The 27,054-nt window shown below is 36.5% G+C and overlaps 1 protein-coding gene across 7 annotated transcripts in view; it reads left to right on the top strand.

The window, feature by feature from the left end:
- Positions 1 to 27,054, top strand: part of CTNNA3 (catenin alpha 3) — a 1,348,033-nt gene that overhangs the window by 1,172,152 nt on the left and 148,827 nt on the right. For all 7 annotated transcript variants that reach the window (XM_032491499.1, XM_032491498.1, XM_032491494.1 and 4 more), the window contains one exon: positions 19,748 to 19,840. In XM_032491499.1, coding sequence (XP_032347390.1) covers positions 19,748 to 19,840 — 93 coding nt within the window. The remainder of the gene's footprint in view (positions 1 to 19,747; positions 19,841 to 27,054) is intronic.

Here is a 27,054-nt window from a genome sequence, read left to right as displayed (position 1 = left end):
ATGTGGAGAAAATGCTACCAATGACTGGCACATAATAGGCAGTCAACAATTTTTTTCTCACTCTTCTCAGTTTAATAAACTGATCACTGTCTAGACGTTGTTAGATTGTATACGTGATATTTGTTAAAACCGGCACAGTACTAAATAAACACTATTAGGCTTTGGCAGGGAGTGTAAAGTTATCAAGACAGTTGCATGAATAAGACGCTCAGTGTACTGTACTGTTAGAAATTAACTTATTTCATATGGTGCAGTTTATATAATATATATATTATATATATATACACACACACACAAACACACACATATAAAAGAAATCAGGAAAATTTCACAACATTGTCAAAAGGGAGGTCGTGAGGTTGAACCCCTTTCAAGAGGCAGCATTCTGTACATTCAGAAAAAAAAAATCTTGTTAGTTCATCACAGACATCGTTTTAGTTAATAAAATACTGAGTATTGATAATTGAACTCATCAGGAAATAAAAAATACATCTTTATAACAAGAAAAGTGACTCAAAGTTTACATGTTTCCACGGGTTTCACCTGTGTTTTCCAACTATAGGAAAATTACACAGAAAGCCAAATTATTTAAAGATTGATGACAATACAAACATACTAAAAGTAGTTAATTATATGTGGATTTTATTAGTTATATCAGCTTTAATAACCTGGGACGTCCATCTTCTCTATAAGGAAACATCTGCCTTAAAATACACATTATTGTCAATTTCTGAGCAGTATTAAATTAGAAGACAACTTTTTTTTTTCAGCAATTCCCTACGTTCAATTTAAATAATCTCCTCTTATGTTGACATTATTTTCTTTGGCTATTTTATCACTGTCAGATAAATAAATGATCCCAGATGTTACATAATCAATCTATTGGAAAGCTAGAAAAATTAATAAAACTTGAATATATATTTAACTCCACTTCCTCCCTTAAAATCTTACTTTATGTATGTCTGAATCAAGCTAGGTTAAGTTTGTTTTAGGCTTGAAATTTTCTTTATAACTGAAAATTTCTTATGTCTCTGATCTGAGAAATTAAATGTTAACAGTTTAACTATATGTTTAACTGAGGACAACTTTTTACTTTAAATCTCAAATTCTGCAAAATCATCTTTTTGCTCCTCTTTGTATTAGTAACAGTATTCTTTAGTGTAAATTTACAATCTCATAAATTCCCCATTTTTAAATATCAAACTAATTACCAATAAGCAAACTATATTGCAAGTAAAAGCTTTCTTTAAAAATGTTCTATCTGAATGCTCTTGGATGATCATCTCCCTTAACCACAGCTTTTCCTCAACTACTGTCACCACCAACAGCAACAAGAATAACAAATTCTCTTAAAACTAAAAAAAACCCAAAAAACCCCACAAAAAACATGACCTAAAAGAGGAGATACTCCCTATCAACTATCCAGGAGATTGAAAAGTCAAAATTTACTTCTGTTGTAACCAACTGTTTAAAAATGTCAGTTGACATTTTCTTACATAGACATTCAGAAGAATGCGTTCGTCATATTTCTGTTTTAACTATGCAGTGTGGGGTTTGCGGTGTAGGGCAGGACATTCCTACATGCCTCTTTAGGTTTGTTGTCCAACAATGAACAGTAAACAATGGTTATTTTATTCTCAAAGAGGACACAATACCTAATGGCTTTATGGGTCAGGCTCAAATCATTTAAAAAGAGTAATTTATAGAAAGTGTTGTGTATATCTCTGTTCCTAGGGTACATTGTGAGTACTATTAAATGTCAGGAACCTGAATTTTTATCTTAATTCTCTGCTTTACTCTTGGATTTTTCACATCCTTAAAATACATCTAAAAATTAAATTTCCCTCTCAGAGTTCATTGGTTCTATACATCTCTTGGAGGAGGGGTTTAACTAAATAAAAATCACACTTCTTCTAGCTCTCTGCTTTTGATGTAAAAATTTGAAAGAGGAGGAGTAACAAATAGAATTTCTTTCTTTAGAACTTTTAGGGTCTTTGTGTTGCCTGGCAATAAGTTAGCTGAAATGTTAGTCTGTATCCTGCACACAAAGGAGCAACTGCTCAAAACACCAACTTCTCCTAAAAGGTCTACAGTGCTTTTAGGATTGTTATGCAACACTCAGACATCCATCAGCAATTGCAAGATCCTTATATTCACTAATAAGGCTCCTTTTAGAACCACAAAATCCCCTAATGCAACGTGCCTCTCCAACGCTCCTGGCCCCTTGCTAAATTACTAGGAGAAAGAGAAGAAGACAAAACTTCTAAAGTTCAACCCAGGATATCCCATCCTTGTCTGATCCAAACATCATCTCAGGGATGACCCAAAACTGGGCCCTGATACCTCTGAGTCTCACCTACAGTGTGCAATTCTTGCACACACTCTCCATGACTTTCACTTGACAGATACATGACCATATTTAGAGGGACCATTATGCTTCTCTGTTACAATATGATAAACACTGTAATCTTAATTTTTTTTAATATTTTTGGCAGGGTTATTAAGTTTATTTATTTATTTATTTTTATGGGGGGGAGGTAATTATTTATTATTTCTTTTAATGGAGGTACTGGGGATTAAACCCAGGACCTTGTGCATGCTAAGCATGTGCTCTACCACTTGAGCTATACCCTCCCCTGAGAAACACTGTAATCTAAATGTTGTAAATATTCTTTATAGAAACATAGATCAGACAAAGGGGGGTACTTCTCTCACTCTCAAAATTTAAAGCTAACTTGGAACCTTGGGAAACCCAAAGCTGAGTACATTTGGAACACTCGTAGACAGATTTTCTTTTAACTCATTAGCATGTTTGTGTTACTAATAATACATCAAACTGGGTATTGTAGTCAAAGAAGGACCTTGCATTTCACAAAGGAAAATCTAAGTCAGTACATGTTGGTAAGCCATTCATATGAGATATAAATGGCTCTCAGGAGCTGGAACAAAATGCCAGCAAGGTATAAATGGCATCGGAGGTAGTCTTGCCTATAAATATTTTCAGATTTATAGCCTTTGGTCTGAAGAATGTATTGTGTGAGGAACTACAGTGTGAATAAATGGAAATTGTACTCCACTGAAGTAAGAAAGGGGAAAATAGAGTTTTATATCTTGTCCAGCATGTCTGCATCATGATATCTCTAAACGTGCAGCCATAAATCTGAGATGAATCTCAGGAAATGGTGTAAAAGATTTCATAGCTAATCTGTCAGATTTTGGAGTTCCTTTCATTCAGTCAGTAGGGAGAAAATCACAGGGGGCAGAAGAAAACAATATGGCCTGAAAGCCTGGGGGAACTTTGGCTTTTCTGGTCATTTAGAATAGAAATTTGAAATTGTAAGCAAGTGAAGATTAATTTTAAATTACTTTCCTTGAGATAGAGTAGTACGTAAAGATCCAATCTGCATCAATCCTGGAAATAAGGCTTTTGATAAGTAAGTGGGCAAAAAAAAATAATTATTATCTATTATAATCATAATTATCTAATAATTATTATTATCCTAAATAAGCCCTCTGTTATTTTCTCTGCCTTAACAAAATAACAAAGATGTGACCATATGGATGATCTTGACAGTTTTGAGGAATCCTGATCAGATATTTTGTAGGAAACCCCTTTATTGGAATTTTTCCAAGGCTTTTCTCATGATTGTGCTGAAACTATGTGATTTGGGGAGGAGAAACACAGAGGTAAGTGCTATTTTCATCACATCACTTCCACGGCCCACACTGTCAACATTGTGTATCACTGTTGATGTGGACATTTATACCCTGGCTGAGGTTGTGGTTTCTCCACTGGAAAGTTCATTTTCACGCAAGTCTATACTGTTAGCATATTAAGGAAGCAGCCGTGACTTTCTTTTATTGAATGTTTTAATTAGGGAAAAGTATTGAATTTTGTCAAAGGCTTTTCAGTATATCTGGAGAAATCATGTTTGTTTCCTTTTTACTTTTATATCTAGTAATATGGTGAATTACATTGTTGGAATTCCTAGTATTGGAGTGTTCTTGAATTTCTGGAGTAAATCCCACTTTGCCGTGTTTTTATATATATACACACACATATATATAAATACATATATTATATATATGTATTATATAACACATATAATACATATATATATATATAAATGTACTGTTGTATTTATGAGTATGGAGTCATAATCTTCAAAATGATTTTCTAGTTCTGTTTACTAAGAGGGCTTGGTACAGCGATGCCTTAGCTACAGTGAGCACACCTAGTTCCTGTTCTTGGTTTTTAAATACCAGGAGTCATTTAAAGGAATCAGAACTCCTTGGAGACAAGCAATATGGAGCAGATGCTCTGACTGGAATAAAAGTTGGATTTAGGTTTTGGCACAGAGAGAGAGATCGTACCACATTTAAGATCAATTTGCTGTCTCATTCATGGGCATTTGTTGCAAAAAGAATATTGAAGTCAATAATGTTTATGTGATTAATTATATATATATATATATATATATATATATATATATAAACCCAGAACATAATAGATTCTAATTTGAAATGAGATGGAGAACGGCCATGAAAATCTTTTGTAGCATAGTTTCACTGGTTGTCTTAGGGCAAATATGTCAGAGTCACTCAGCCTCAGCATCGTTCTTTTCCACATGATCATTCCAAGGATGTTGATTTCTTCTGAAACACCAAGTGATGTTCATACTAAGCTCACATATATAATGTAGTATATGTATGTGTTGGTATATGTACATGTATTGCATAAACATTAAACTGAAGGAATACTAAGGAGGCTGTGCAATCAAAGAACTTTGGAGATTTGTTTTCAAGCCACAAAGAAATGAAAGAAATAGGCCCCTCTCTCTAGGTGCAACTATCAGTGTTTTAAATTAGGTGTGGAGATTTATAAGCAATAATATTTAGTGATTTTTAATTTCCACTGTTTAACTCTAAAATACTAAAATTAGGTCAAAGGCCAATAAAGATTTTTGTTTAATTAAAAACCTGGCATAATTTTAACTGTGGACCTCTACTTCTTGAGCTACTGTGTTGTACTGAATCTTGGAAAGAAATCAGGGGTCCCCATGCTGGTGAAGGAGAGGGCTTTAGTGGACAGGGTTTCTGGTTTCCTAGCCTCAGTTGAATCATGTCTTTGTGGCATGTTTTATATATGTATATGTAATATATATGTGTGTGTATGTATAATATCTGAGTTCAATTTTATATGGAAAATGTACTCCATAGAGAGAGAAACAAAATGCATGAAAGCCACTGGCCTTTTCACCTGGGCTATTTTCACAGCTTGCTGCATCCTTTCATTGCTGTTAGGTGACCACAAGAAGTTTGCAGTCCTCCCATTCTGCACCGCTTCTCACATCATTTCAGGTCCTTGCTGACTTCTTGCCCTCTCTTTTGAGTCTCTCTCTCTCTCTCTCTTTTTTTTTTTTTTTCCCAAACTTCAATATGCCTTTCAAAGAGAAGCAGCTTTCAGGGTTTTTTTAATTACCTCATTTTTTTTCTGTCTGAGCCTAGCTTAGCTTCTTTAAAAGTTGGTTCTTCTAAGTGTTTTCAATTATCTAACAAAATTAACTGAGTGAAAGTAAAATGGGATGCAACTTAATCATTCTTAATATTCACAGCTGTCCTCTAATTAATATTCACAGGATACATTAATAATTGTATATACTTTACTCCTTTAGACATCCAAGCCCTTTCGGATATAAAGAATTTCATTTCACAGAATGACGGATTTAGACTCTTCAAGTTAAAAACCAAATGATTGATATAACCTAGTCAGTAAGTGATCGAGCCAGGACAAATCTTCTAACACCTAGTCTAATATTCTTTATTTAGCATTTCACCACAATATTAATTAGACATAACAGCTAATAAGTTAGCTAATATGTCACAAGTTAGAATAACATGATAACTAATATTTATTTGAATGCTTATTGTGTTCTTGGCACTAGATTGAGTACTTCCTTGTACTCTCTCATACATTTCTTACAACAAACCCATAAGAGAGGTACATCAGAATTGAAAGAATTTGATATACTTCCCCAGTGCCCGCAACTAAACTATGATATATCAGGAATGGAATTTTTTTTTCATTCCAGTGTGCGTGGTCTTAATTTATCTCCTGCACTGCATCTTAGGATAAAGAAAAGAAAGGGAAAATTTTAGTGAGAAGCTACCATGTGTCCTGAACTGAGAAAGTGACTTTATAAAACTAGTTTCACATAAAAATGAAAAGAATCTTACATTTTACACACACACACACACACACACACACACACACACAGAGTTAAATCTGTACTCATCACCTGAGTTGAGTATAATAGCATCTCAATGAGGAAGATGTAAAACGTAGAACATGAAGAAGACAGGGAGAGCTGTCCGTCATTTCACAGTACATGAAACCAGGTACCAACTAGCTTTCCAGAGTCACAGAATAAATAAATGTTACTATCCCATTAGATGGAGAAATATCTTTGGTACAATATTAGTTCTTTGTTAACCTGGCATTTTAATTAATACTTACTAAATGAAAAAGTGAATGAATGAATGAAAAGCAAGAATGAGAACCTAGTTATTCTGACTTCTTGCCCCCAAATACAAAACTTATCCCTTACTCAATTTAATATATAGTATCAAAGTTATTATTTTTTCCGTTATACAAAGATTTCGGAGTTGAGATCTAAAGTGAGAGCTGCATTTAGGTAGTCTCATTCCTTAGTAGGATCAAAGATGGTTATACAGTATGAGGAATAACAAAAAAAATTGTCTGCAAGATCATGGAAAATCTTGAGGAGCAGAGCACTGTTCACTTGAGCTTGAAGCTAAAAGAGTTTGTAAATATAAGTGAGAGCATAACAAGGGGCAGCTTGTAGAGTCTAACACAACAGATCAACAGGGCATACATTTTATATGAATCAAAGTTTTCCCTTGTGCAAATAAGGGGGTATGCTGAGAGGAGAATGTGAATAATATATTTTAATATTCATGAAATTTTGACTAAAAAGTCCACAGAACTTAGGCTATGTTGCATTAGTTTCATAAAGATTATCCTTATATAATTAATGACAGTCCCATAACACATAAGCATGCTGCACGTCCTATATAGTAATCCACACATATCTTCTGAATATAATCTATATCTGTTTAAAATTCTTCTATTTAAAATTTTAATAAAAAGTAAAATTTGACTAAAAAGAATAAAGTCATACACACACACCCATATCCACACACAACCTCCAAAGACAGTGAAGTTAATTAAATTAAACCTAGAAAATTCTGTAAGACAGAATATGGTATACTTTTCATCTCACCACAGTGATAACAGGGATCCTGTTTCAAAGTAATTGTCTCTCTCACTGGGAAACCATTTTTGAAATAGTGTCTGTTTTCCAGAGACCAATTATTACTTCTCGTTTCTGGACAGTGGATAAGATCTGCAGGGTAAAGGGATTTTTAAGACAGAACAATATTAGGGAAAAATGATGGGCATACTAAATTATTTTGAATAGGTGGAAAGGTAAGAATAAAAGGTGAGAGTTGAAAGTAAGAGAAGATAGTTCAGCTCAAGAGTACTTAGGAATTTTATTAGGCTGTAAAAAGAATTACTGGTTTTATATACAGCATATGCTATCATTAGTTTTATTTATGTACAGTGTTGTAAGTAGATGACATTAATATTGTTCATCCAAAGACAGCCTGAGTGGGTTTTGGGAAACAGTATTTTCATCTACTTAGGCATGACATGAGCCTGGTGACATCTAAGACTACTTCTAGATAAATCCAGAGGGAACAACACATGAGTAAAGTAGAGGAAATACAGTATATGCCCCCTGTCTTGATTGCAATGAGCAAAAAAGAAATATTAACTGAGTAAAACTGAATTTGCAGTCAACAGAAATTCACATTGCTCAGTCCCAGTTATAATTATAGTCTTGGACTGAGCAAACAGTTGTTCCTTTATGTAGCGTATGTCTAGATAGGAATTTGAATAAGTAGATGCCAATTTTGACAGCATTATTGATGTGTAACTGACATTTAATAAACTGTGCATATTAAAACATACAATTTGGTATGTTTTATAGACATAAATGTTTAACCTTCAAGCTATCACCACAATCAGGAAGGCGAACATATACACCAAAACCTAAAACTTACTCATGACCCTTTGTAACCTAATCACTCCTTCCTGTAGACCCCAAATGGTCCCACAGACCATTTCTGTTACCATAGATAGATTTGAAATTTCTAGAATGCTATATAAGTAGAATCATATAGTATGTACTCTTATTTGGCTTTCTTCACTCAGCACAATTACTTTGAGATCCAGCCAGTTGTTACTTGTATCAATAATCTATTCCTTTTTTTTACATTTGAGTAACATTCTATTGAATGGTCATACAGTTTGTTACACCATTCCCCTGTTGATGAACATCCGGTTCATTTCCTGCTACTTGGCTGCTATGATTAGTTGTATACAAGTCTTTATGTGAATAGGTTTTTATTTCTCTTGGGTGGATAACCTAGAAGTGGAGTGACTGTATTCTATGGTATGTATATGTTGAACATGTTAAAGAACACAGGCACATTTAAAAATCTGATTTCCATACCACTTGTCCTAATTGCATTGATCAGGAAAGACCTGTGTAGAAACAGCACAGTGCATTTGCCATGAGCTACCTTCACAGCCACTTACATCTGACTACATCTCCAACAATGATGTATTCACCTGCTTCTGCAAATAGGCCTTTTAGTTTGGGGATCTAAAAATCCCTTTATAGAGAGAGCATAATTCTTCCTTAGGGGTTGTCCAAATATTTGTTTTGTGGCATTCTAGTGTTCTGTTTTATATATAAGCTGCCAACTTAAGCAACTTTATTCTACTAGTGTAGGGAATTCTTATGTCCCATAAAGCCAACTTCAATCCAATAACCCTGAATAATATGTACAAAAGTATAATATAGATCTGAATTACTGTCTTATTGAGCAACATCTCCCCAGTAACATGGAACTTCTTTCATATTTTTTCTGTTTTTTAGTTCAGTGTGAAATAGGAGTGTCAGGTTTGGACATGCTGCTTAGCCTTATATAATAACTGCAGCTGGAACAAGGCAGACAGTTTTTTTCTTTATTACTGTGCCTGGGATTTCTTTGCAAGTCTAGATAGATGAATTTTGTGTGGACTGTTGGTAATAGTCCTGGCCGCCTAACAATTTCTGGAAGTAAATGATTTCCAATACATTAAAAAACATATATGCCGGCTGGGAAATCAAACTACCACTTTCCTTTCCCACAAAGTCTTCGTTCTAGCACACTTCGGTGAAACCAGTTTCCAGGACACTGAACATGTGATATATGAAATAATGAAGCAGCTGAGTTCATGGATCCACAGAGCTAAAAGGGAGACCAGGCAATACAGGAAAAGAGCATAGGGTCCTGTAAGGGATACATCTCTGTGTCTGCAGTCAGTCTTCCTTAGTGTTTGCTCTGATAATGAAGACATATGCTGCAATTTTCTTCTCACCTACTGAAAGTTTCTGTGTCCACATCAGCGTCAAATACCGTGCCATGTTGATGGACCCCTTGCAAAGTGACAAGGCCAGCTCTGCTCCCGTGCTGTGAGTTTTGCAATCTTGCTCTTTTTTTATTGCTGACACGTCCTTGAAATGGCACATTCAGCCTTAAGCAGATTTTCTTGTAGCACTCATTGTGTGTTTTTTCTTTTCCTTATAATGAATGTAATAAATATGTATTATAAACATTTAGAAACAAATCAGTTATAAAGAAAAGCTGCATAGAACAGTCCACAGCCCTCTCTCTGTCTCATTTGTATGCAATATGTTTATGTGCTTTATATAATTAGAATATATATGTATGTATACATTCAGTAGAAAGAGGATTAAGTGCTTTTCCTTTGCCATTCAATATTCTCTGAAATTCTTATTTTACTATCTTTAGAATAGCTTTCTTGAATTTTTTTTTTTAATTTGATAACCTCCCTTCAGCTGTCTACTCTAAGGATAAGAACACACATTCACATATATAGAGTCCGTTTGGCATAGAGTTTGGTGGAAAGGGTGAGATTTTCCTCACTCAAATACGATAGAATTTATGTGATATTCATGGCTTACACCCAAGAGTTAGAGGTCAGGCTGTGTTAAGGGTCACCTGTAGTCGCCTCTGCTGCGGTCGGTTGCTGCTACTCCTGCTGCCGCCGCCCCGCCGCTGTGATCGCTGCCGGCTCTCCTGCTGCTCTGACTGTGATCGCTGCCTTGTTTGCAACAGCAGCTCAGCTCCCGCCTGCAGAGCAACAGGCAGTGGTCCTGCCGCAAGTCTCCAGTGGCAGCATCAGTTACTACCTGTGAAGAATCCTACCTTTGTCCCATATAGTCCTGGACAAAACAAGTTTATAAAGTTGTTTCTCACCTCTTCAGAGGTTAACAAAAGGGACTTGGGATCTAAAATTGCTTTCAACGTTTCAAAGGAAGGGTGTCCTGCTAATTCAAAATTTTCTCTAAAAAAAAAAAGTTTATTATCTTTCCTGATCTATTGTATCCAAACCTGCAATAGAGTGAACAGTAGAAGTGAATGAGATTTTATAAATCATTTAGTTCAGTCCTTTCATTTACTTCTGAAGAAGCTGAGTTCTCAACAAGCTGAGCACTCATTTGGGTCACAAGCTGTTAAAGGCAGCATCTGATCTAGAATCCAGATACTCAATCTTTATATTCCGTTCCACGACCATTCCTGCCTTACTATAAGAACTTTGGCAAGTTACTTATCTTAGGTTTTCTGTTTATAATTTGGAAATAAGATATAAAATCAGCTCTGTTCAAAACACGTTTAATAGTTTTACTGATTAGTAGAAACTAACTCATACAGAACTTAAAAAAAGAAAACAGAAATGACTGAGGAGCTTTTTTCCTTCCAGACTCATTGGCACACTTTTGTTCCTACTATGGACTAAAATGGAATTGATCTCAAGCCTGGTATAAGTAACTTAAGGCCAGAGTGCCAGCCTGAGAAACAAGCAGGATTGCTTTTAGTTGGGTTTTTTAAGACAATATATGGTTCAAGATTGGTGGCAGTGGAGCAATGAGGAAAGGCTGGATTATCTGCTTGCTGTGGACACCAAGTTTCTCTGAGGTCCAGAAATGATATCTGGGGTGAGAGGAAGAGGTTAAGGACCATTCATGATACGTTGATCAAAGCTTGTAAATACTTGGCCTGCTTTGCTCTACAAGCAGTGTATTCATGCTGTTTGAAGCTCATTTTCTAGACTTGTAAGTTTCAGCTACTCAATTCCCACATTATCATGCATTTTTGACTACCAGGTCACATGGTTCATAAAATGAGCGCTGGACCCTACTTTGAAGCAGCCCTTTATTAGCTGTGTGATACTGGATCGGTTCCGTTAACTCTAAGGCTTAGTTTCCTCGACTGTGGTATTAGAATGATAACATTTGCCTCTTTGAGTTTATTGTTAAGGTTGAATAAGAAAAGGAAAGTAGCATAATCCAGCAGAGTATTGTTAATGAATTGTATTAAGACCTCGATTAAAAATGATTATCTTGCCTTTCTGTTCTCAAAGAGAATTCTGATCTGAGTCTGGATATTTCTAATATTTGAACTTTACAAAAATAGGCTTTCATCCAAACCCTATTCTTCATGGCTTCATTAGTCTTTCATATCTTTAAACTGCAGGCTGAAGTACTTCTAATGACAGTTTTCATGAATTAGACATGCAGTCCTGGAAATCGGGCTAGATCTCCAACTCATTTAGTGGTTGAATAAGTACGATGATATTGATGGTGCCACTTTCATTTATAACCATCTTGCTGATTTGCTGTGTGCTTTTCTATAGTTATTAGCCTCATTAGTGTCTTAGGAGCGAGAAATGACTACCCAAAATCTTCCTGATAGGGGGGATTGAAGTTAAAATATGATTTACCCTGTAAATCATAGAGTCCTTAGAAAGGCTTTATATAGACTTATGTGATTATAATGATCACCTCCTTTGAAAACTGCAATAATCTAGACTCAACTGTAAGATGTCAGATGATACTGGCTATTTGATGGGTAGGTTGATGATACTGGCTGACCTGGGTAGGTTTCTAATTAGTGAACGAATAGAGACTTAGTTCATTGAACATAGATGTACAACTAAGGCTCAGGGTTGAATCTCCTCAGACAGCAATATTCTATCTACATGCTTAAGATTTATCTGCCCAAGCTATCCTGTTTGACTGTGTACTTAATCATATCCTCTTGTACATTATAGATGGACTCTTTTCTCTTTAGGGTATATTTTTATATTCTGCAATTTAGCTTTCTCAGACTGTATTTCAACTGTTGTAGCCTTTAAGGGGTATAATACTCAGGCTTCTGAGTTTCATCACATAGAATAATTCATATGGTGTTATATGCTGGAAAAGAGAAAAAAAGAAATGGAGGGATGATGATGGTACCTCAAGGCAGTTTTGAACTGTTGTTTTGGAAGATTATAAAAGAAAATCCACCAGTGGTCTATTGTAGAAAATAGAGATGTGCATCTTTATTTGTATCCTTTATTTTCTTCCTTGCATTCATTAAAAGTCGTATTTATCATGCACCTACTTTTTTTTTTTTTTTTTGCCAGATACTGTGTTAGACAGTCAGGTTATAAAACTAAGAACAGTACTAGATGGCTTCTCACTCCTTGCAAGAGTAAGAAGATACATGTGTTCATCAGATTACCCATATTGATATGACGTGCATTGGAGTGAATTTTGTTTCAATCAACTGAAATCAATAGATTTTCCAGATATTTTCTATTATTGAGAACTCCTAGTACTGAGGAAACATTTCATCCAGGTTAATGTTAATGTTATGCTTTTAGTTTAAGCATGAACTCCTAAGATCTTGAACTCAAAGGACTCAGAAATGATCAAGTTTTACTTAACTTCCCATTCCTGTTTTAAAGATGAGTAAATTGGGATAACTTCCCATTTCTATTTAAAGATGAGTAAATTGAGATACAGAAAAATTACGAGATTTTTCTCACAAGATACAACTGGCAGGGTTAGAAAGAAAAGCCAGGTAACCTAACTTTAAGTTCCTCAATCAACCACCAAAACGGAAGCCTAGCAGCTTTCTGATGATACAAGGAATATCTTCCCAAATTCCCTTGAGGCACATTACACTCATTCTCCTCTTTTGTCTGACAATGCTAAGGAAATTTCTCCAGGCCTCACCATTTATTCTCTGTATCAAGCCATATTACCCTAGGGATTTTTTTTTAAATTTCTGTCTAATGTTCTTACACACTCTCTCTCTAATGGCAAAGATTATGTTTTATTTGTCTCAAGATCCCCAGAATCTAGCTTAATAGCCTGGGTTTATATACATAAAAATAGATTCTAAAATATGTTATTTGAGATGACTTGATTTTTCTAATCTCTTCATTGCTGAAGAAGCAAACTTGGACTATCACTGCATATCGTTACGTAATTAATTCACTATGAATAAAATTTGAAAATAAGTACCACAGAATTAAAGCAGCTTTTTAAATGCTAGTATTAAGACTGTAACCAACTTTATAATTTGATTTTCATAAATCTTCTGATAATACCTTCTTGCAGTTGTTTGGTTAAGACTAAAATGAATAAAGAGTTCCTTCTGTCTTATAACTATAATGGCATTATATGGGGTATGAATTTCAGTCCACAAATTCAGATGTATAAGAAAAAATTATTTTTTATTTTTATATTCTGTAAGTCAGCTAAGTTTTAACTTTGATCATGGGAAATTTAAACATAGTCCTTCGGCCCCTCCCTTACCCCTACCACCTGTGTTGGGCCAGGTGAAGAAGGTTCTAGAGCAGTAGTTCTCCAACAGGGGTGATTTCCCATCCTCCCTACCAGGGGACACTTAGAAATATCTGGAGATACTTTTAATTATCACAACATGAGAGGATCCTACTGCGTGTGGTGAGTAGAGGCTAGGAGTTGTGCTAAACATCTCACAATATACAAGACAGCCTCTGACAAGCAGAATTATTCAGAGTGAGATGTCAATAGTGCCAAGGTTGAGAAACTCATTTCTACAAGCTTAGACTATATTAGGGTGTCAGAGAGACCTAGCTGTCACTTGACATTTTCCCACACTGGTTACCAATAAAATGCCCATTGTCTTAACTCATGTAGCTCCTTCAGGTTTACTGCTTACTGTTTCCGTGACAAGTTTGTGGCACAGGGCTCTGGTGAGACTTGAAACTCTGGTTTGAGTTTAGAAGATGGCATTTTCCCTCTAGTTTTGCTATATCCATGCTGTACTCCTAATGAGATATGTAGACATCTTCCTGGTCTTCCAAGTCTGAGAATTTTGACCTTGTGGAAAATTTCTTGCTGTAGAAAACCTGCTATTTCTAATTTCCATAGGATTTATTTTTTAAAAAAACAAAATCTAGAAATCTTTTCCTCAAACTTTCCCTTAGGCAAGGGATTATTAAATCAACACCCACTGAAAGGAGAAAGGAAAGGATTAATCATTACTCCATAGCTCAAAAATGTTCCCAAGACTTTCTTCTGGCACTAATACCAAATCTTATTAGTCATTAAATCATTTATTGCCTTATTCAGTTAGGGTATTTTTACTCAGTACCTAGAAGCAGCTATTTTGGGTGCTCAGAATGGTAAACAAGACAGACAACATCCCTGTTCTCACGGATTTTATGTTCTAACGGGGCAAGACCAAAACATACCTCTTCTCCAAAAAGAAAAAAGAAAAAAAATACATAATTTCAGATTATGACCATAGCAAGAAGGCTAAAGAGAACTATACAATATGGGGTCATGTAATAGATAAATGAACTAGGAGAAAGGGTTAACTGTAGGTAGCCTGACCAGGCAAGACTGGATAGGGTTGAGTGTAGGACATCTGAACTCCCATGGTGGTAAGGATCCAGACATGTGAAAGTTGCAGGAGGACCAGTAGATACAAGGAGCCAAAGAGGTTGATGTGGAATGAACACATGAGTGGTGCTTACTTGAGGAGTAGAGAAGTACATGTGTATCCATTCAACAAAAGGCATTTTTTAGTTTTCTGTAATTTGAATTGTGTTATTGATAAATCTATTCCTCTTTTTAAAATGTATTTTAATTCTGGACTCTCCACTTTGCTATTCCAAAATCAGTTCATCAGCTCAGCAAAGATAAACTCACTGAACATATCATTCCAGCTTCCTGTTTCAGGAAACTATCCATGGCATCATGCCTTCTCTGATTGTCAGGCCACTACTGGCAGTCATTTGGCTATGGCAGTTATTTGATTATAGTAAGCTGTTGACAGATAATCAGAGAAGTATGATTTATGATCAAATTACGGCTATGATTTAGAATTCAACCTTAATTCTGAGAAGAAAATGCCAAGCGTGACTCATGTTTCCTTCTATTTTTTCTATTTTCTTTTCCTTCTTTTCTTTTTCTCCCTCGCTCCCTCTCTCCCTTCCTTCCTTCCCTTATTTTTGGTGTTTGGTGACCAAAATTTATTTTCTTTTATTTCAATATTAAACATCTATAAAGTCTGTGCAAGGTATAAGAATTTTCAAGTATAATAATACCGTCTACCTGTCTCACTAAGGATGCTGAAAGAATAAATCTGTAGAAAGCATTGAGCTCCTTGGGTTGCAGGGTGAAGCAATACAAATGCAGTCATTTATACCTCAATAAATAAATAGATATTTTAAATAATATATATATATATATTTAAATCATCAATTTATCGTGACCCCAAAGTTTATGGTACCACTACTGCTGATTGCAGGCTCAGTGTCTATAGACAAACCTCAACCTGAATATTTTCAAGTTCTGTACTTGTTTTTTGCCTCTTTTAGGTAAATAAAATGAGATCTTAAAGTGCTGTAATATTAATTTATAGTAATCATAAATAATATTGAACATTCAATATTTTCTAGTCACTGAATAATGTTCCAGCCCATTATCTTATTTTATCCTCACAATAACCCTAAGAATTAGGTAATATTTTTGCTATTTAAAGGTGAGGAAGCTAAGTTTATTTCAAATCACTTTGCATTGCCTAAGAAAGGCTTCACAATGAGAAAGAGTTAGATAGGAAAATATGAAATAGTTTTCCTGAGTTCTGATATCAGAAATAAATGAGTAATAAATGAATTTATCACTTTTTTCCAGAAAACAGAAATGGGATTATCTTCCTACTGGTCTGGTTTAGAGATAGTTCAATTTAGAGAAGGAAAGTTATTTCTATCATTACCAAGAATCTATATTAGATTGTATCTTTGTTGGGGCCAGTTTAAGAGGTAATCTTACTCTTATACATAATTAAAACTGATCAAAATAGATCTTTGTTTGGAATTTAGAAGAAACCAGTGTATGTGGAATTTTACTAAGCCCTGTTTAGCATGATTACATTATATACTCAAAGTCAGGTGAATATAACTGGAATGTAACATGGTATCATGTCAATCCAGAGTAACAGATTTGGAGTATAATGTAGGTATCCTAAGTGCTGCAAAAATTTTACCAAAAAATACAAAGGGTTGTGATGGGATGAGGGACAAGATAATAGAGGAAGAGGAGAACAAACAGTAGACAGAAAGACACAACTTTTGCTGCACCCCACATGTGTCTGTGGACTAAGCTCTTCCTTACAGCATCTTAGTACAATTGAGTGCCTCAACAAACTTCAGGGTTAGGTATCATTATCCAAAATTTTGTTCTCAGGAAACCAAAGCTTAAAAGGGTACGTTAACTGCCTAATGTTCTGTAACTACTCATAGGAGTGCCAGAATTCAAATTCAGGTCTGAATTACTCAACTGTATAGAGTCTTTCTACTACATGACACTGATCTAAGATAAGATAGTTGGTCTCTCCTCCCATAGAATAAAAATTGATTAGAAACACACACATCTCACACACACACAACACACACACACACACCCCTTTCAGAAGTTTAACCTTACAAAGTTACTAGATAAGTCAAAGCAAGCTGTTTTTAAGAGTGTACAGCAGAGATAGCCCAGCCTCCCTCCTCCCTTTTTAAAATATTTGCCCTTTCTATTACTGGTCTTCAGCACAAAGGAGTTACTGTACACCTCAAAAGTGATTAGGATGCTCCTATTTTTTTCTAACTTTCCACTTAACTAAAACTATAACATGGTATATTTAACTTTTTATTTTCACAATACCATCCAACGGCTTGCCTTACAGAATGTAACATGCTACCTGCAAGTGTTTTGAACACTCCCCCACTGGTTTTGTTCATGAAAAGAAGAGGTTATTTGCGGTTTTGCAAGAAAACTGTTAGTCCTGTGCTAAACGTAAAGAAAAGCATAGAAGTATGTGGGCGTAAATGCTAGGCTTTTCTCTCCCTGCAGTATCACCCTGCACAAAAATGGTCCTCGTGACCCCTGACAGCAGCAGTCGCGCTTAGTTTCTGTTTAGTCATTTTCGAGTCAAATAAAATACTGGGATTGAAGATGAAGTTATATGTCACCACATGATAGAGTAAAACCCACATAATAAACAACAGACATCTATAAGAAACAGATCACAGTAGGGGCCAGACAGCCTTCAGTTGCAAAACAACAGGACCCAGGAAAGGGAATTTGATCAATTGAATTTAGTCAGGTGTTGCAGGAACTGATGATGTATCAAGGAGGTAAATTGTAAAGGTCCTTTCTGTTGAATACTTGGGAAAAATACACAAAAATGGCTAATAGTGGAATATGTGATTGTGTAGTTTGACAGTGGTGAAGTCATGTTATGAATACCTAAGAAGAGAGAGTAAATTGCCCTGTGATCGTAGCTGCACACAGTTGCAGCGAAGAAGGACTGAATACAGAGATCTGCATATAGACAATTACTCAGCACATTGGAGGCTTTGGTAACAAGATGATATTCAGATTCAGTAAGAGTCAGTTGAAATCTATGCAAGGTGATGGGTGATGCTCCGTACAACTGTTAGAGAACGAAGAAAGAGCTGGATAAAGATCCAGGAAATGAAAAAGAAGCTGAGACCATTAGTGGTTAAGCTATTGGTAGTTTTGCTCCAAAATGCGAGCTAATCATTGCAAGTTCCCTCGGCTGGAGTGGCCCCAAGGGAAGGAAAGCTCTTCACAGTCCTGAAAAGAAGAATAAGGCTCGTGTGTGGAACAAGGTTTGCGGGAAGGCAGAGCTGTTCTGAAGAGGCAGGCCTTGCCCCTTTCCACTCTTCAACAGCCAGGAATATACAAGAGATCTTCCACTTTCTGTCTGGTTGTTTTTCATGAAGCCTAAATGTTTGTAGTTTAGATTTCTCACCAGAGCTTTGTAGCAAAGGAATCACAGTTTAAAGTGGAAACAAAAACAAAAACATTAAATCAATTCTCATTAAGTACTTTTACTTGTGTTTGTAGTAATAACTGACATCTTTAAATCACTGCCCCAGTGGGACTAAGGGAATGGAAACCTTGAACTGAGAAAAACAACAAAAAGCAAATAAAAATGTTTAGTTTAAAAACAAAGATGGAAGCTCAACAGAGGTACAGCAAGGACAAGTGCTTGCTTTTGCTGTTGAGATATTTTGTTTGGCTCATATCTGACTCTATTTTTTTTGTCTATCACTGATAATTTTGCTTCATTTATTCAAAAGTATGTATGTACTAGGTTGTGGTGATATGACAGTAAGCGGAGTGGACCTAGTCCTTACCCCAGAGAATAGGCAGTTCAGCAGTTGGCTTCCTAATTCATCCATCAAGGCTGATAAGCATTATGATAAGTGAAAGTAGAAGATACCAGGAAATGACTGGTGCAGGAACCCACGCCAGTCTAGGGGACTTTGGAGGAAGACGCCTCTCGGAACAAAAGATGTTTAAGCTGAAATGGAAAAAAAAGCAATGGAAGCAGTTTAACTATTTAGAATAGACACTGCGGTTTGTGTTAAATTACTTATTATTCAAGTTCTTAGGAAGTTTGATTTCTTAATAATTTTGGTGCTCTTTTGATATCATATGGTTTTAATGATATTCATTCCATTTACTTATCAGCTGTAAGACACCTTCGTTTGTGGTAACCACATAGTGGTTAACCAAATTGCTACTCACTGAGAGAAAAACATTCTTCCAATCATTTCTGCTTTCTTTTTCTTTCAAAATTTATTGGAATATAATTCAGATACTATAAAATTTACCACTTTAATGTTTTTAGTATAATCATGAGATTACATGACCATTACCACTGTCTAGTGCACATCGTTATCATCCCAGAGAGAAACCACGTTCCCATTAGTAGTCAGTGCTCCCAGCCCCCTCCTCCACCCCTCCTTTACGAAGCACTAGTGAAATTTCTGTCTCAATGAATTTGACTATTGTAGAATTTCAAATAAATAGAATTATACTGTAAGTGATATCTTTGTGATTGACTTTTTTCAGTTAGCGTAGTATTTTCAAGGTTTACCCATGTTGTGGCACGTATCTATACTTCACTGTTTTTTATGCCAAATACTATTCTGCTATATGGATTTACTACATTTTTTTTAATCCACTCATCACTAGATCTGTTTTCTGGCTATTATGATTGGCGCTGCTATGAACATTTGTTCACAAGTTATTGTGTGAACCTATGTTTTTATTTCTCTTGGATATCTGCCTAGGAGTGGAGTTGCTGGGTCATATTGGTAACTCTGAGCTTCCTTTTACAGGTACTGCCAGACTGTACCATTTTGTGTTCCCACCAGCAATGTTTTTCTTTCTTTTTCTAGACTCCAGAGGAACTAGAGGATGTTTCTGACCTGGAAGAGGATCATGAGGTCTGCAGTTACACCAGTGTTCAGACGGAAGGGAAAACTGACCGGGTAGGTCACCTCTCTGGGAGGACAGCTGTCTGTTGCGCTTCCTCCTTGTCAACCCAGGGAGCCTCTCACAGTGGGGCTCCTGGATCTGGGGCTGGTTTGGCAAAGCACAGGGAGAAGAGCCTCAGAATGCAGGGGACGCAGGGACAGCGTCATGAGGGGAATAATTTCCTCTGCTTTGATTACTCACAGTGAGACCGTGTCTGCTTAGGGAGTGAATCACTCCATGCCACTTTTGGTCTTTATAGCAGTCATGGGAGTATCAAAGTGAAATGTGTACGTGTTTGTGTAGAGTAGGAAAGAGAAACCAAGAAGTTGTAAATATACTCTGAAGCTCTAGGGGAAAAAACAACTTTTCAGGCAATACTCCTCTACTGTTTTCTTCCTTTTGACAATGCTTTGTTCTGCCCCTACCCTCAACACATACACACCCATACTCACACCTCCAAAGATGTTAATCAGTTGCTGAATTCCTCTGAGATGTTGTACTTCACTTTATTATACCCAGTGCTTGGGAATCTGTGCATGTTTGGTTTTCTAGCCTCTGATAGCTTGAAACTGCAGAACAGGCTGTAGAACTCAGGTCTGCAAGCCAGGCAGTATAGCGTAGTGGCTACAATTGCAGGGGAAGGTGTCTGAATCAGCCGCTTCCTTACTGGGGTAATGGGAGACTCACTCAGCCTTTCTCTACTTCTGTGCCCTGATTTGTAAAGTGAGGATACTCCTTGCATCCTCCTTCTGAGGATTACTGTGGGAATTAACTAAGTTAACTGATCGCGTATGCAAGAGGGCGCCTAGCTCTTAGTCAGTTCTCAATAGTTATTGCTTAGTATTTGTAGTAGTAGTAGTAGCAATAATATCATTATTACTCTTATTTCATTAGTTGAATTCAGTGCCATAAAATTTGGAGATGTACAAAAAGGATACATTTCAGAAAGTTCCATTTTTTCCAAATACTTTATTGCCTAGAACTGATATATGTCAGTCACAACACTTGAGTTTTATTAGAAATACTGTTTTTGGGGGGGTTTGAGGTTCCATTTCTTTCTGATGATGTATCAGTCCTGTAGTAGCCAGTTTGTGTTGGGAACTGTCTGGAGACACAGCATCTGGGATCAGTTTCCTTCAAATCTGGTAGACATTCTCAATGAGATCAACTCTTGCGAGTGGCAGTGGAACTGGAAGTTGATGTTGGCAGTGGTAAACTTGGCTTCTGGTGGAGTGACTGATGCCTTTAGGCTGCTGCTGAGCTACTGGAGGTGGAGGGTCTGTGTCAGGGCTTACAAAGGAAATAATAGGAGGAAATTTTCTTAAAATAAAGGCACCTTTTAGAATGCTGGGATTAAGATAACCATGGCCTTCCCAGTCTGGCTTATTGTATGTAGACTATGACACCTCGATTAAGACCTTTAAAATTTAGGAAGCTCAATCTGAAAAATGAGAATAATACTATACCTCTCACAGTATGGTTGGTACCTTTAAAAAAGCTAATGCATATGAGAGTGTTTGATAACCTAAAAATTATATGATAAGAAAAAGTTCTTACTACTACACTATTGTTATTTATATTTCTGTTCTTGGAACAAAAGGGCAGCTAGATGGCTGCTTGCCCATTGTAGGATATGAAGCTGGTGATGTCTGGTCCTGGATCTTAAGAGTCTTTCATAGGAGCCACAGCTTTTAACCTTGTGGCAGTCACCCTGAAACTGCTCTGAATCTTAGATTTGTGTTCCATTGTGCATAGTTCCCTGACAATCCATTCCATTTGGAATGCCCGTGGGCTACCCGCTCACCACTATCTAGTAAAAGACAGATCTGTCATCATCAAATCTATTGGAAGCAACATTCTATTCAACCTGGCCACTCTCTGCTTTTGTAAAGCTCCCCTGCATACATTCCAAGTAGCTTGAATTTTATTCACTTCCTGCGTGGAGGCTTTCCTGCCATTGGGGTGTAGAATCCCTCAGGAAGCTGCTCAGATATTCTAATACATACACAACCTTATGTGAAGTGCATTTTCCACAGGTCCTCAATAAGTCCCCTAGGGGGATCAAGCCAATTCCAACAGCAGTGACCAGCTTGATAATGTAACTTTGGATCGACTCTCCTTTCTTTCCTGATAGATTCCTTGGCTCCCAGTTCTGTTCTCTAAAACATATTCTCAAAATAAACTACCTTCTAGTCTTAGGCTCTGCTTTGGGGATAAAACAAGAAAAGATAGTGACTTCACTTATATAGTGTAATTATCACTTTAACTATGCTATATGGATATTATTATCCCAGTTTTACTAATAAGATCACTGAGGATCAGATTTATATAACTTGTAAGTGGATTATGTTTTCACACTGAGAACTTCGGTGGTTACCACATGTCAGTTTACTAAGCACATGGTTAGCAGAATAAATCCTTCACTAACAAGCAGACAGGAAACCACCAGCACAACAAACCTGGTATGTCATTGATGGAATGAAAGAGAACAGAATAAAGGATACTACAGTGGTCTGAAAGAAAGACGAAGGATACAGATCTTTAAAAATTTAGAGAGTAATCATCATATAGTATGGATAACTGAACTCCAGTAACACCCTCTTATTGATTATCTATCTTGTGAGTTTATTACAACAGACTCCATACTCACGCCTGAAGTTGATGAGATCACTAGCCATGGAGGATAGCTCAAATCTGTCCTCTGCCCAAATCACCTGACCAGAACCAAGATCTTGCTTAGGTAGGCCTTATAATCTCGTCCAGGCATCTTGTATCCCTAGTAGTCCCATCTTCCTTATAATTACATCCCTGTGCTGAGAATATATTCATATGTTCAGTCTTGTAGCCATTTGAGACTGTATTCTATCCAGCATTTCCTGAAGTTTGTGTCCATTGGACTGCTTATACCTTTTGTCCTGTTCCCAAGAACCATTAATTTGAGAAGATACCATAAGATTTTGAAGTGAAATCTGTTGAGAATTTTTTGAATACTTAGACCATGCTCAGTGAAGAATTCCTGCTCACTGCACAAGACAAGTGTTCATATTTTTTGTTTACAGCTGTTACTACGGAGTAAATGCCTTTTTGGTTCTTGGATTATGCAGACGCTGCTATATTGAACATGTACTAGAACCAATTTCAAGCACTGTTTAGTAATGGAGTGACAGTTATTTATTATCATTTTACTTTCTGCATTTCACTCCCAGTAGCTTTCACTCAACATCATCTGTTAGGGCTGTCATCGGTGGCAAATGCCACTGGGCATTGTAAAGGTCTGTAACCAACAAATAATGATGTAGAGTCCACAGTCAATGAGAGCAAAATACTAAAAGACCAATAGTGTATGCCTTCTGAAGTGGCAGAGGAACAACAGTGGAAATTAGTGATTATCTTAATTATTAAACATGAATTCTCACTAGACCAATACTGTGGTTGCCTCCAGGGATCAGGCATTTAACAGTGACACAGGAGAGGGAATTTGCTATTGGTTTATAGAACATTCTTCTGAGCTCATTGTTTGTTCTGTTTGTGCCCTGAGCAAGGATAACATGGACATCTTTTATTTTAAAAACTCAAATTTGAGAGTGAAATTAAAATAGATTCCTCTTAAAATAATCAAATTCTTCAACTTACTGATGATAGGGTTTTTGGGGTTTTTTTTTTTTTTTTTTGGTAGGTCCTAAAAGCTTCTGAAAGATTTTATGGAATATATAAGTTAAGCCATATATTCTATTTAAACAGAGCCAATTGTCAATTATGGTTAACATTTTATAGTTTATAGAATATTACCAAATTGGTGTCTTATTTAACAAAAGCCCTGGAGTTTGGTTTTGAATTTTTGCTTGATTACTAATTAGGGAATTAGACTCAAAGAATTTCAGTAGTGTATTCAAGCTACTTAGACTGGGACCAAATCCCAGGCCTCCTGGCACCAGCCACGTCCTGTCCAGTACAGCGCGCTGGTAAACCTGGCAAGAATCTCATGATCCTGTAAGAGCTCACTGCCCTGCTGTTGCTGTGGCCAGTGTTATGGAGCTGGTAATAGAATTCCTCTCACAGAAAGATGACTTGTGAGACTGAAGATCATAAACCTTAGCATCAGATCTGTTTAAGCCTCACAGATTTCTAAACGTCTCAATACAACAGCCTTCCATCAATAACAAAATCAGTTTGTTGATCGCTATTTGGAAACTACACAGTGATGCCCTCACCCTGAGAGCCTCCCTGGTGGATCACTTTGCTTTGACGAGACGGAGTTTTAATCAAGTAGAATCAAACAGCAGAGGATGTAGGACAGCAATCTGAGGTCCCCAACCATAGACTCCAGAAGACAGAGGTGGTTATTCCTGCCAGCCTCTTACCGCGTTGACTTCTGGGCTGTTTCAGTAAGGGAGCATTCTCGTTTCAGAAACTGCTCCTGGTTTACTGTCTGCAGTACTGGCAGCAGTAGCAGTGGAGACTCAGCAGACTGCTCGTGTCAGGAGAGAGGTGGCCAAAATTACGTTCCTCAAGCCTACGTAAGGGACAACTGTGGATTTAGAGAGACTCAATAAAATAGATTAAAAGAGGGTTTTGTGAATTAAATTGGGGAGCAGGTAACTTGCCTTTCCTGGCCCTGCTATATAATGTAGGAGTTTAGAGCATGAACTTTGGAGTCTCAGAAACCTTGGTTCAAATCTGGGTTCTACCAATTACTATCCACATAACCCTGGGAAAGTTAGTTTATATTTCTAATGTTCAGTTTTCTCACCTGTAAAATTGTGATAATAATAGTATCTATTATTACTAATAGATGGGGCGGGGGAAATGGGTGAAGGGGTTCAAAAATGCTCAGAGTAAGGGTGAAGAAAATTGTAATATCTATTTTAGTGTTGTTTTTGACGATAAAACTAGATACATGAAAATTTTAATGCATTCCTTTCACAAAGGAAATGCTCAATAAATTTTAATTTTTATAAGAATGAGTTTCAAAATATGTGTAGACTTGTGTGTGCTATACTTTACTTCCTTTTGAGTAGCTCAAGGAGCTTTGTAAATACAAATCTCTCAGCCTTTTGAAATGAGACAACTTTGGTTTTCTGGCTTTGTGAGGATAAACATTTAGTGCTCTATTACCAATACTCTTTCGAAATTGTTTTTCACTCAGGAGGGTCTTTTCAGAAACTGCCTTAAGAGGTTAAAAGAAGATGGTGTTAATACGGTTCTTAACGAGTACGTTTATATTCATATAAATAACACAGACCTGATGTAGTGATCAAAAAAGCAACTCTCAGTAGTAGGAACAATGATTTACCCAACAGTTGTCAAGTTCTTACTTTCTTCAGTGATTTTGGAATGCCTGGCCCTGCACTAGGAGTTTTTCTTCTTTGTGGGATGGTGGTAGTTTGGTGATCTGTTAGTTTCTGTCTTTCTCAGAGTCCTCCAGGGCTTGTAGGGCTTAATTTACTAGTTTTATGGTACATACTCCTTAAAAAAAAGAAAAAGTGTCATCCTGATTTTTGTATAGGATGCATGTTGGAGACAGTTTTCTAAGTAGTCATTTAAAATCCCCTTTTCTTTCTCTACCCGTGTCCAAGAAGGACAGATGTTCTAATGATTCTTCCCTCTGCCGAAACAGCTTGAAAGCTGGTAAGGTTAAAAAGAAAGTCAAAAATTTTGTTTTATCTCACACAATTTCAACTTTGATCATAATGTCTTCTAGATGAGGAGTGACAAGAGGAACTCATCTAACAGTGCTGAATAAGGCTAGATTTTTATTTGAAAGCATTCAAAGCTGTGTTCTCTAATTGCTGAAATTCAATTTAATGAAAATAACATCAAAAACAAACCACTTAAAATGTATAATGTCAACAGTAGTCATATTTCAGCATGATGAAGTTATGACATCTTTTTAAAGATACATTATTCATCTTATTTACTGATGACCCAAAAATCAAAGAAATTGTAACATGCAGTTAGTTTGATGACTGATATTTGTGACTTCTTTAATATTATACTCACTTAAAAATATAGTTTGTAAACCTGCTCTGCCTTAAAGAATATCATTGAAGCCATTGAATCTCTGTATGCTCTATAAATAGAAGTAAATTAGGACAGGGATGAGAACAGTTGCCTAGGTTACTGGACACAACCTCAAAACGTCAACAGCCACAAATGGATAGGAGCATATCAAAACTTAAATACTGGAGATGATTTTGGGGATTTAAAAAAGCCACATGCACTCTAACTTCATGTTGGTAATAGAACATCCTCACTGCTGCTTTTTAACATGCAGTCTGTTGAATAGCCTCCAACATGAGAATAAAAAAATTGCTGTGAGTGGGTGGTTTATTTTAAAAAGTGGAAACAATTTAATGGGTCCTATTTATTATCAGTATGCACTCTCAATAACTCCAATTTATACTGAATTACCATGCCAGAATATGAAGACATGACCTCATTACCTTATTCATGACATAATTTGGTTTAGGTTGCTATGAAAAGCCCAGCTGTGGTAGCCTGGATGAAATGACATTAGTCAGCAGCGCTACACTGAGTGGTACACTTCCTCATTGATGGTTTCTATAATTTCAGCTGTGTATTTAGTGATAACTCTGCTTTCCTACCTTTCTGGGTGATCATTCTCAGTGCTTCATGGTTTCCTCTTCCTCTGTCTATTTTTTACATACTCAGGTTCTCTAAAGTTCTGATCTAGGTCCTGTAAGTCCTCCAGTTTTTTCCATTTTTCCGGGACATTCCCCTAGAGTCTCAGGACTTCACAGGTCATATATAGGTTCATGACCTCAGCCAAGCCCTGTCTCCTGAGCTCTGGCTGCATGTGTTGGCGGGCTTGTAAGTTTCCTTGCCTCTTGGAACTCACAGGCCCCTGTGGAACTCACTGTTTCCAAGCCTGAATGCAACATCTTACCCCACAAATCTACCCTAACTCCTGTATTCCTTGTGGTGCTGCTGTGCCTTCTGTTGAGAAGTCTGAACCTGGGAATAATTTTTTACTCCTTCCCACTTCTAATCATACAATATTGGGTTTTACTATCTCCTAAATATTTTCTGGACTTGTCTATTTTTTTCACCACCTCCACTCTCACTGTTTTCAAAGAAAATGTGCTCTGGACAAAATTAAAAAAGAAAGGAAGACTTTACTCAAGACTGTGGGAGTAGAGAGACCAGAATTCACTCTGAATTCAGTTCTGCTGAAACAAAGCAGTGACAAATTTTCAGAGATGGGGTG

This window comes from Camelus ferus, chromosome 11 (genome assembly GCF_009834535.1).
Source record: "Camelus ferus isolate YT-003-E chromosome 11, BCGSAC_Cfer_1.0, whole genome shotgun sequence".
Lineage (NCBI taxonomy): Eukaryota > Metazoa > Chordata > Mammalia > Artiodactyla > Camelidae > Camelus > Camelus ferus.
This window is presented reverse-complemented; position numbering and strand designations above follow the sequence as displayed.